The sequence below is a fragment of the Cervus elaphus genome, chromosome 9 (genome assembly GCF_910594005.1).
Source record: "Cervus elaphus chromosome 9, mCerEla1.1, whole genome shotgun sequence".
Classification (NCBI taxonomy): Eukaryota; Metazoa; Chordata; class Mammalia; order Artiodactyla; family Cervidae; genus Cervus; species Cervus elaphus.
The window spans coordinates 18,866,623-18,878,785 of NC_057823.1; the positions used below are offsets into that span (position 1 = coordinate 18,866,623).

The window sequence follows — 12,163 nt, forward strand, 5'->3', positions numbered from 1 at the left end:
ATCCTTTATGGAACAAGAAGAGGAAACATGGGATGAGTAGAGTGGAGGGATGATGGATGGATGGATGGAAGGACATTTTGACAGAAGAGATGGATGGATGGATAGAAGAAAGAATCAAGGGAAGAAAGGAAGCGAGGGAGGAGGGAAGGTGGCTAAATGGGTGCATGGGTGGGTAGATGGATCAATGAAGAAGGGAAGAAAAGCTCCCATGAGGAGCTCTGAGCTAGAACATCCCTGCAGAGTAGTCCCAAATTAGGCTGAGATGACCAAGCCGTTGCATCCCCACACCAATAAGTCATGGCCTGTGGACTGCCCAGGAAGGGATGTGACTTCCTGGGAGGAGGCTGACAGCTGACAGCCATCTGCTGATAGCCACCCACCTCTCAGCATCTGGGGCAACACATCCTCACCGAAGGGGGAATCTGGGTGGCATTTTGGACCACCCACCACAGTAAGGAAGGAGGCTTCATTATAGTCAAACCATATACAGGGAATTCTGCGTATCTTCCCGTGTTATTAAATTTTACTTATTTATTTATCATGGCAGTGCTGAATTTTCATTGCTGCATGTGGGCTTTCACTAGTTGTGGTGATTGGGGGCTGCGCTCTAGTTGTGGTGCACAGATTGTTCATTGCTTCCCTGTTGCAGAACACGAGCCCTAGAGTGCTCCGGCTGCAGTAGTTGTGGCTCACAGCCTTAGTTTCCCCACAGCAGGTGGAATCTTCCCTGGACCAGGAATGGAAGTTCTGTGTCCCCTGCACTGGCAGGCAGACTGTTAACCAGCGGACCACCAGGGCAGTCCACCGCTTGTTTTGTAGAAGAGCACACGGGGGTCCAAGCAGGGAAGGAATTTGCCTCGGTGTCGGGAAGAATCTAGAGTAAATGAAGAGAAAACTGAGACTCAGGCTTAGCCCTGGATCCTTCCAGGGTTCTGGATATCTTGGAATAGGGACCGTGGGCAGCAGGCAGTTGGGCAGGATGGTGATGGAGAGAGCATGCATCTGGGGAAGCAGGGAGCCCTGGGTGAGCTCGGTGAGCACCTACCGGCTCCAAAGAAGCCCTGCCACCCACATCCACGTCCTCATCTAGTTGGCCACCAGAGCTGGAGGCAGCAGATGGCCATGTCCCTGCCCCTTCTGCCCAAAAGCCCTGTGAGCATCACACCTGTACAGCTCTCAGTTCTCTCCACGTCTGTCCCGGCCTTTCCACTGCCCTGGTGGAGGCCACCGTAGTTGCTCACCCAGGTGATCTGCACAGGCGTCTTCGCTGCGTCAAGCCCCTCTGGGCTCTGCATCTGGCGTCATCTTTCTGAAGGGGAATCACTGCCTCCTCTCCCCCAGCCTCCCTACCACTGCTGTTGGGAACTTAGAGATTAAATCTTTCCTTGGGCTCCCAGGCCTGCTGACCGCCCCCACCCCAACACACACACACACACACACACACACCCCTCCAGCCAAAAGGAAATCTTGCCAATTTGAGGGAAGGCATCCTGAACTCTGAAGCCTGCAGGCTTCTGAACATCCTGTTCTCTTAATGCCTGGAATGCCCTCACCCAGAGCCTCCACCTAGCGAACTCCTACTCATTGCTCAGGGCGTCCCTCACTGTCACTTCCTCCAGGAAGCCATCCCTGATTTATTCCTCCCTTCCTTTCTTTTTTTACATTTAGTGGGACTTCGCATTGAAATATACATGCATCTTAATGAAAAGTATGTATATACATATACATATATATGTGTGTGTATATATATATACAGGTAAGATATAGATTATTTTAAAATATATGCAATTAGCTATATATATTGACCTATATATAGAAATCACTTACATGTCACATAGACACTACTTTATGTGATTGGAAATACAGTTTGGGGGTTTAATTTTGGTTATGGAAGCTGCCTAAAGATGGTCTAACCTGTCCTAGTTGAGTTATCCTTAGTAGATTTTGCACACCAGTGATTACCCCAGGGGTTTGTCCATTTTAAAAGAGGGATTTTCTGTATGATCTGGCTTAGAATAAATCTAATTTTTCAAACTTAAAAAAAAATTAAGTTTTAAAAAATATTAACAAAAAAGGGATTTCCTAAGTAGAACTCCAGTCCAGGATTCTTGTCCCTCCAGAGTCAACTGTCCCCTCCTGTTCTTTCTAGCCTACTTTCTACTTTCTAGAACATTCACTCATACTTGATTGTCTTACAGGGCTTAATCATCAGTCTACTCCAATTAGCTCCATCTGGCAGGGCCCCAGAGGAAGATCCTTGATTTCTGAAGTATTAAAAACAACCACCATAATATGGGCTTGGCCAAAAAGTTTGCTCAGGTTTTTCCACAAGATGTTATAGAAAAACCCAAATGAACTTTTTGGCCAACCCCATAACTGCTTCCACTGACCAAGGGCTTGCTTACAAGATGTAAACATCGTCTCATTTCACCTGCCCAGCAATCCTACAAGAAGGCAACATAGGGCTTCCCTGGGTGGCTCAGTGGTGAAGAATCCGCCCGCCAATGCAGGAGACAAGGATTTGATCCTTGGTCCGGGAGGATCCCACAGGCTGCGAAGCAACTAGGCCCGTGTGCTGCAAGTACTGAGCCTGTGCTCTAGAGCCCACAAGCCGCAACTACTGAAGTCCCAGTGCCCTAGAGCCTGTGCTCCGCAGCAAGAGAAGCCACTGCAGTGAGAGGCCTAAGCACTGCAACTAAAGAAAAGCCCACACAGCAGTGAAGACCCAGCATAGCCAAAAATAACTAAATAAGCAAATAAAAATATATTCAAAAAGAAGGCAACATAACACCCATTTTAGAGATGACAAGACTGAGGCCCAGAGAGGGTTAGAAATTTGCCTGAGGTCACACTGAGCGAACGAAAGCCACATCAAGGATGCAAACCCTGACGAAGGCCCTTCTACCCTTCCAGCCGTCAGAAAACCCTCTGTCCCTGTTTTGCTCTTTTGTTTGAAGCTCATTCCCTGTTTTACATGATGAAACAGAACCAGAGACACGAAGTTGCTCTGGTGTGCTATTTTTTTCCTAAAGTACAAAGAGATAAATAGCCATTTACATTTTTAAAAAAACGTTGATCTGTGTACTATTTAAATCTGCACACAGCTAGCCATTTTTATAGAGTGGAAATTCCTGGGGCATCTCGCCTCTGGGTCTGCGGGGGTGGGGAGGCACCCATCCCCCAAGGTTCCCCAGGGTCCAGGGAGCAGGAGTCTGTTGATGGCATGCTCTCTGGGGTGTCAGGGCCAGCATACCTATGTTTGGGCAGATGCCCGGGGAGGCTCCTAGTGGGCTGGCTCCCGTTTCTCACCCAGGAAATGTTGGAGGAAAGATACAAGTTCCCCAGCAAAGGACGAAGCCCCCTCCCTCCCCCTCCCTCACTGTACCTGCCACAGCCATCCACCCTCCCCTTCCATCCAAAGCCCTGGCCGGGTTCCCACTTCTGCCTCCTGTGAGGGAGGCCAGATGCAGGAGACAGAGGAGGGGGGACCCAGTCCAGGCCAAGAGGCTGTCTTGACGTGTTTATATTTACAGGAGGATGAAAACCAGAGATGCGAGGAAACTTTAGGGGCTGTGGCAGAGGAAGACGGGAGTTGGTAGAGGTTGTCCAGACACCCGGGATGGGATGGGATGGGATGGGAGTGACCTCAGAAAGGCGGCTGGGGAAGTCAGAGGAGAATCAGGGGAACCCAGACCAGCCGGGGCCAGAGAGGTGGGTTTTTTGGACAGAGACTGAAGGAGAGGGATCTGGTATATGAAAGACACAGGGAGGAAGCGGGAGACAGAGAAGGAGCAGCCAGGCAGGTGGCAGGAACCAGAGCAATGGGTGCAGGAACTTCCCTGGAGTTCCAGTGGTTGAGATGCCATGCTTCCACTGCAGGGGGCATGGGTTCAATCCCTGGTCAGGGAACTAAGATCCCACATGCCACACAGAGCAGCCAAAAAAAAGAAAACAGATTAGTGGGTGCAAAGGAGAAATTCAAGAGGGGAGACCGTGGAAAATATGGCCAGGGCTCCAAAAGCCAGTCAGAGAATTGTTGTATGATCTAGCAACCCCTCTTCTACAGATCTACCCAAAAGAGGTAAAAATGGAGACTCAGACGTTTGTACACCTGTATTCATAGCAGTAAAACCCACAAGAGCTAAAAGGTGGAAGCCACTCAATTGTCTATCAAAGACCAAATAGATAAACAAAATGCAGTCTTGTTTATGTCCATACAGTGTGGTCCATCCATACAATGAAATGTTATGCTTCCTCAAAAAGAAAGGAAACTGTGACCTGTGCTAGAACATGGATGAACTTGAAAACATTAAGCTAAGTGAAATAAACTAGACACAAGAGGACAAACACTGTACGATTTCACTTATACAAGGTGCCTAGAATAGGCAGGTGGCCAAAGCCTTATGCAGACAGCCAACTCATCAGGAAAAATCCTGATGCTGGGAAAGATTGAGGGCAGGAAGAGAAGGGGATGACAGAGGATGAGATGATTGGACAGCATCATTGACTCAAAGGACATGAGTTTGAGCAAACTCAGGGAGATAGTGAAGGACAGGGAAGCCTGGCATGCTGCAGTCCATGGAGTCACAGAGAGTCAGACACAACTTAGCAACTGCACAACAACAAAGAATAGGCAAACTCAATGAGACACAGTGGAGTGGAGGTGACTAGAAGCTGGAGGAGGTAAGAACAAGCATTTACTGTTTACTGGGTACAAACCCTCCTTAGGGGGAGATGAAGAAAAGTTCTGGAGATGGAGAGTGATGATGATTGCATATTCAGTAATTGTACTTAACGCCACAGAGTTGTACACAGAATTGTTACAGTGGTGAATTCTATGTTATATTTTTGTTGCTGTTGTTCAGTCACTAGATTGTGTCTGACTCTGCGACCCCGTGGACTGTAGCCCTCCAGGCTTCCCTGGCCATGGGATTTCCCAGACAAGAAGACTGGAGTGGGTTGCCATTTCTTCGTCCAGGGGATCTTCCTGACCCAAAGATCAAACCCCAGTCTCCTGCATTGGCAGGCAGATTCTTTACCACTGAGCTGCCAGGGAAGCCCCATATATATTTTACTATAAGGCATCAAAACTGTAGAGTTCCAAGTGGGGAAGGTCAGAGAAAAAGCCAGACCCTGTAGAGCTCTTCCAACCTCATTCAATTCAGGTAGGGACACTGCCACCTGCCTTCCACCAGCCAAGCTCCCCAGCCAACCAAATGCCCAGCTCTTGGCTGGCAAGTATTTTCCTCTTTCTTTTTTAAAAATTTTGTTTATTTCTTTATTGCTTGTTTTGGGCTATGCTGAGTCTTCATGGCTGCACGCGGGCTTTCTCTAGCTGCAGCAAGCAGGGGCTACTCACTAGTCACGTGCGCGGGCTTCTCATTACGGTGGCTTCTCTTGTTGCAGAGTGTGGGCTCTGGAGTGCGTGGGCTCAGTAGGGGTGACACTCAGGCTTAGGTGGCCCACACCATGTGGGGTCTTCCCAGACCAGGGATTGAACCCATGTCCCCTGCATTGGCAGGTGGATTCTTATCCCATGGACCACCAGGGAAGTCCAGGTATTTTCCACTTTCAGTTAGTTACTTCTGAAAATTCCCCTCACCAAGCATTAGTAGGGACCTCCCTGTTCCCCCTTTCCTAGTAAAGACTGGCCATGCCCGGCCAAACGGCCCACAGATAGATAGGCTTGCAAAATTGAACAACTAAAATTATAGGATGCCCAGTTAGAATTGAATGCCAAATATTGCAATGTTTGTAATCTATTTACACTAGAAAAAAAGATAGTCATTTATCTGAAGTTTGAATTTCACTGGACGTCCAGTGTTTTATCTGGCAATTCTATCTTGGGAGCCTCTTGTAGAAACCATCAAGGGTAGCAGGTCTGCTCAGTGGGACCTTTAGGCCACCAATCAGGACAGTCCGTCAGGGACTGCATGAGCTCACATAAACGCCTAAGGACACATCTCAGGGTTAGTTTTGCCTGGAGCATGGGGGGCGGACCACCCACCTACCCACCAAACCCTGTCTGAGGACAGCATTAACAATGGCCTAGAAAGGAATAGTCCTTATCCTGCAACCCCATGGACTGTATCAGTTCAGTTAAGTTCAGACACTCAGTCATGTCCGACTCTTTGTGACCCCATGGACTGCAGCACACCAGGCTTCCCTGTCCATCACCAACTCCCAGAGTGCTCAAACTCACGTCCATCAAGTCGGTGAAGCCATCCAACCATCTCATCCTCTGCTGTCCCCTTCTCCTCCTGCCTTCAATCTTTCCCAGCACCAGGGTCTTTTCCAGTGAGTCAGTTCTTTGTATCAGGTGGCCAAAGTATTGGAGTGCAGCACTTGTACAAATTGCATTCACACACATGATCTCATAAGAGGCTTAAAGCAAGCTGGCTGAGCCGGCAGACAGGACAGAGGACAGAGGACAGAAGTTACGTGGCCTGTTTCATAAGATGATCAGACAGAAACTCAGCAATGGAGGTGGAGTCGGGGCCGGTAGCCCTGATTTCCAGCCCCTTTGTGGAGGACTAAGGCCTTGAAGGCCTGCACTGAGGGGACCACCCCCATTCTATCCCACCTGCCAAGAGCTAGGCCCAGAGCCCAGGTTGGACAAGTGGGAGATGGCAGGGAGTGTCTGGATGTGGGGGTCTTCACTGCCTGTGGGTCTGGGCCTTTTCCCCATCTGTCTCCAGGAGGATGGAATCCCAGGGCTGCTCGGCGGTAGCGAGAGTTCAGAGGACCTCAGCCTGGACTTGGGGGCCCTTCAGGGCAGTGAGTATCTCCAGGACCTGGGCCTCGAAGTCCTTTCACACAGCCAGCCTGGGGGGGCCAGGGGCAGTGGCCCCCCTAGCGAAGAAGCCAGAGGAGAAACGCCCCTCTCCAGCGCTGCGGGGTCCCGGGGCCTCGCTCGGAGACGCAGCTGGGAGAGGTCGAGGAGCTGCTCCGAGAGCAGGCAGAGGTCAGCCCCCCACCGCGCCACCGCCTTCCTGGACACACCTTCCAGGACGGCCACACGCTGCTCCTCTCCCCCGCCACCACCTCTGGGTCACCCAGCTCAAGGGCCACCAGAGGTGTCTGTGCTATCAGAGGCAGCCCCAGAGACCCCCTCCGGAGGTGCACACATGCGTGTGGGCACACGCATCTGTGTGCACGGGTGAGCATGCACACGCTGAAGGAGCGTGTGCCAGCCCAATCTGGAGGCTGTGTGAAACCAGCAGGCACGCTTGGACCCAGATGTGCACACCTGCCCTCGCACACTGGGGGTACATGCCCACACTCAACACACAGGCATGCACCCTCCCCTGCTCAAACCCAGAGACGCCTAAATGTGTCCCTCGCATTCGCGAGCACAGAACCACAGATGCGCTTCAGCTCGAAACACAATGGGTGCTTGGCACCACCCACACTGTCCAGTAGCAGCCCAAAACAGTGGAGTGCTTTAGTTGTGGGGCCCCCCACCCCCTTTTCTCCCTCCATCCTTCACATGCCGTGTGCTCAGCCACTTCAGTTGTGTCTGGCTCTTTTGCAACCCCATGGACTGTAGACCACCAGGCTCCTCTGTCCATGGGATTCTCCAGGCAAGAATGTTGGAGTGAGTTGCCATGTCCTCCTTTAGGGGATCTTCCCGACCCAGGGATTGAACCCTAGTCTTTTATGTCTCTTGCATTAGTAGGCAGATCCTTTCCCATTGCGCCACCTGGGAAGCCCGCACCCTTCACAGTTCTCCCCAGATATTAATCTAGTCTGTGTAAAAACGCAGTGGACCTGTGATGCAAATGGAACTTCAGCATCACATCCTCTAGCCGGGTTCCCCATCCACCCCCCTGGTACTGGGAGATCTGGACCACTCCCTGTGCCCTGCCCCCATCATAGGACCACCCAAGGGTTCCCCCAGGCCCCTGTGCCTCGAATGCTGGAGCTGGGGAGACAGCCCAGTGGAAGAGACCTGACTCCCTCTTGTTCTCCACCAGGCTCAGCATCGAATCCTCAGCCATGAACGAGGGGCCCTGTCTGCCTCGGACCCTGGCCAGCCTCGCTCTGAACCTGCCAGGAGAGGGCCTGCAGGCCTGGACCCAAGGGTGTCTGCCTGGGGGTGGAACCGCCGCAGAGCAACCAAGCAAGGTTGGTGCAACCCCCAACCACCCCGATTAATAACACAACTATGCGCCCAGGAACTGGCTCTGTGGTACCCAGGGGTGCCTTACACATAGCTGGGGGGACTGACCCATCATGGCAGGTGTCACCCATGACAGAGGAGTCACTGGGTCCTAAGACTCCAGCCCAAGCCTGAAGGTCCTTTGCTGGCCTGAGATCCTTGGCTGTAAGTGCCATGCCCTGGGCTAGGGAGCTCAGGCTTGTCTCTGAATCTTTGCAGCTGGGTGGAAGCCCTGTCTGTGACTGAACTTTGCAATGGAGAAGAGCTCGTCTCGGGCCTGGGATTTTAGCCCAAAGCTGGAGAATGCACACCTGGAAACCGAGGCTTCTGCCTGGGGCATCTCTGCCCCTGATCATGACTTGGGGGGGGGAAGTTTCTGGCCATGGCTGGAATTTGTGGCTCAGAATTCCAGAACTCCAGCCCACAGCTGGGGGGTGGTCCTTGGCTGGTATGGTCCTTGGCTCCAGCCCTCAGCTGCTATGGAGACCCATCCCTGCTTCCGTACCCCAAGGCTGAGGGTAGCCCCTGTCTGCAGCTGGAGGCTGGGGACCCTCGACCCAGGGAAACTGCCTGCAACCCAGGGTGCCTCCGGGCTTAGCGAGATGCTTATTCCCTGCAGGAATGTGACAGCCCCGAAAAAAGAGTGAGGTCACGGTCTGTTCCCGTGTCCTTCGATGAGATCAGCTCCCTGGAAATCTTTCCAGCTTTGGAAGTGCCGCCTCCAGCTGTTCAAGGTAGCCCAGCCTGGGGATTTCCTTCATTCAAACAAGTGGGGAAGGGGGCTTCTGCTGGAGGAGGCTTAGGGTCCCCCCGGCAGGAATTGGGCAGAATGCTGGGGGCGGGGTGACATGGCTCCTCCATCATCTGCCCTTCCCCCTCACCCTCCCAGGGGACTCTCAAGCCAAGGTGGGCACAGTATTGGAATGACCACCAGGACTCTCTTGCTCCTCTGATTCTGTCTCTTTCTTTATCTCCTTCTTTTTCTCTGACTCTCTATCTGAAGAGCTTGTATCCCTCTGGTATCAGAAAGACCTACAGGCCAAACCAGAAGCTACCACTTTCTTTTTCTTTTTTTTTTTAATTTTTATTTATTCATTTATTTTTTGGCTGCACTGGGTCTTCATTGCTGTGTGCAGGATTTCTCTAGTTGCAGCAAGCAGGGGCTACCCTTCAGTGTGGTGCATGGCCTTCTCATTGCAGTGGCTTCTCCTGTTGTGGAGCACAGGCTGTAGGGTGCACAGGCTTTAGTAGTTCTGGCACGTGGCTTAAGGGTTCTAGAACACAGGCTCAGTAGATGTGGCGCACGAGGCATTCTGAGGCATGTGGAATCTTCCTGGACCAGGGGTCGAACCCATGTCCCCTGCATTGGCAGGCAGATTCTTAACCGCTGTACCACCAGGGAAGTCCAGGAAGTTACCACTTTCTAGCAAGTCTCTGAACCTCCTCCACTTTCTCGCTAAGAAAGACAATCAGAGTATCTCCTCAGCCTCACTCTGAGATTAAAGTTCACTGACCTAATATGTGTAAAGCGTTTTGCCCTTTGTAAACTCATGACACACCCGGGACGCTTCTGTCCCTGGCTCTCTGTCCTCTTTACAACTCTCCCCCACCCTGAGAATTGGCAAGCCCCATCTGGACTGGCTCCAGTTCTGCAGGGGTGCATTCAGGGGTTGTATGCCAGGCTGGTCCTGCCCCAGGGCACTTTTCACACCTATATCTCCTGGGGTGGGGACTGCTTCCAGGCCTGGACCCTCCGGTGCTGGAGTGCATGGAAAAGGATCATGTGGAGCCGAATCATGTGTGAGTGTCTGCCCCTTAGGTGGGGGAGGGACCCCCTAGGACAGCCAAGGGGGTCAAGGTTTGGGGAAGAGGAATGCAGGGATGTAGCATCATTGGCCATAAAAGTGAGCAGGGCCAGCCACAGTCCCCCTCTAATAATCTCAGTCTCCTCTCCCACACCGACTTTCTCCCAGGCACCTCAGAAGGTTCTTGACAGCATCAGGAGAGGGTTTGGGGCTCCCAGGTAGAGGTCGCATGAGGACCAGGGCCGGGTCAGGCATTCACAGCTAGTTTGGGGGAACATCTGTCATTGGGGGCAACTGTGGACTGTTTTTATCCGACCCCCCGCTCAGGTTGATTGTCCAGCAGGTGCTTGAAGAACTCCGTCAGTACCATGGGTAAGTGGATAGGGGGCTAGATGTGGGGGAACAGGTGTGTGAGACAGATGTAGAAGACAGGTGGAGGGGGACAGGGGTGGACAGGGATGGGGGATGCAAGCAGGGAACGGATATGGGAAGACAGGTGTGGGGACAGGTGGAAGAGTGGGCGGGTAGAGGGGACATGTGTGAAGACGGGGAGAAATGGGAGGAAAACGATGACTGGAGAGGTGGGAGGAGGCACAGGTGTGGGAAGGACAGGACACAGAAGCAAGCTGCCACCAACCATGCTATACCCACAAATGGGAACAGGTGGCCCTTTCCCAAAATGCTGCCATCTGTTGGAAAAATCTTCCCGACATTTTGATTTTGTTTGACTGAGACTTGTTGCTACCCTCTGCTGGAAAACCCATCACAATGACCATGTATCCAAGCCCACATGTGGAGGGATGACAGGATCCCTGGTCATGGGCTGCACGCCTGTCCATGGAGCCCCAGAAGAGAGGGACAGATGAGGGGGCTCCTAGGGGTCAGGGGGAAGGGCTGCCGACCCTGGTGTCTCTCCCCTCTGACCCTGCAGGGCCCGGCAGCGGGCTCGCTTGTCCGTCTGCCCCGGAGGAGCAGCTTCGAACCTCACCTGGTTTGAGTTCCTGTCTGAGTGAGTACCCCGAGCCGTGGGCGAGGCCGGCAATGAAGTGAGAGGGCAGGGGCCTGAGATGGGCTGAGGGGTCGGGGTCCCCATCCTCTTACTGGAATCACCAGAGCAACAGTGAGGGCGGCAGGGGGCTCCTCGTAGTCCCTGGGAGGGCAGGGGAAGACTTCTCGGAGAAGGTGACAGCTTGAGCTGGGTTCCAGTGGAAAAGTAGGAGTTCGCCAGTGTGCTGACATGAGATGGGGAAAAGAATTAGGTGCCTTCCACAGGAATGGTGTCGGGATGGGGCTGGGAGGAGGGGAGGGGAGTCAGCAAAGGCCAGATTGCCCCTGGGAAGCAGAAGTCTACAGCCCTGTGGTGACCACTGATGGTGAGCACCATCAAGGGTGCAGACCAGAGGCATGGAATCTCCCTCCAGGGACTCGATTCTGCAGGGGTTGGGTTTCTTACATATAATGACTAAATATGTATTTATTAAATGAGAGTGTTCTGGTCATCCAGGAGAGGTAAGATCTAGGGCTGGAGTGTTGGGGGGGAAGAGGGCAGGGGGATTTGAGAGACATCCCATGGGAAGAATGGACAGGGTTTCAGGCTGATAAGATAGGAAGCGGGTGTGAACCAGAGGGAGGAGGCAGAGATGGACAAGGTCCATCAAGGCACCTCAAGCTTGAGACCATGTCACTTTCCCCTAGCCAAACCCTGTCCCCAAGTCCGCTGGAACTTTGCAAACCTCCATAAATGTTTTGTGTGTGTGTGTGTGTGTGTGTGTGCTGTCACTCAATTGGGTCTGACTCTTTGAGACCCTGTAGACTGTAGCCTGTAGGACAGGCTGTAGACTGTAGGACAGGCTCCTCTGTCCATGGGATTTTCCAGGCAAGAACACTAGAGTGGGTTGCTATTCCCTTCCCCAGGGGATCTCTCTGATCCAGGGATCAAATCCGGGTCTCCTCCTTGGCAGGCGGATTCTTTACCACTGAGCCACCTGGGAAGCCCTACACACACATATGAAAGTGAAAGTGTTAGTCGCTCAGTCGTGTTCGACTCTTTGTGATCCCATGGACTGTAGCCCACCAGGCTCCTCTGTCCATGGAATTCTCTAGGCAAGGATACTGGAGTGGGTTGCCATGGCCTTCTCCAGATCTTCCTGACCCAGGGAGCAAACCCAGGTCTCCCAAATTGCAGCAGATTCTTTTA

At 52.4% G+C, this 12,163-nt stretch overlaps 1 protein-coding gene across 2 annotated transcripts in view; it reads left to right on the plus strand.

Moving 5' to 3' along the window:
• The window catches only part of ARHGEF18 (Rho/Rac guanine nucleotide exchange factor 18), a 92,492-nt gene that overhangs the window by 17,707 nt on the left and 62,622 nt on the right, over positions 1-12,163 (plus strand). For both annotated transcript variants that reach the window (XM_043911638.1, XM_043911637.1), the window contains 6 exons: positions 6,699-6,964; positions 7,977-8,127; positions 8,781-8,895; positions 9,904-9,961; positions 10,294-10,338; positions 10,898-10,975. In XM_043911638.1, coding sequence (XP_043767573.1) covers positions 6,699-6,964; positions 7,977-8,127; positions 8,781-8,895; positions 9,904-9,961; positions 10,294-10,338; positions 10,898-10,975 — 713 coding nt within the window. The remainder of the gene's footprint in view (positions 1-6,698; positions 6,965-7,976; positions 8,128-8,780; positions 8,896-9,903; positions 9,962-10,293; positions 10,339-10,897; positions 10,976-12,163) is intronic.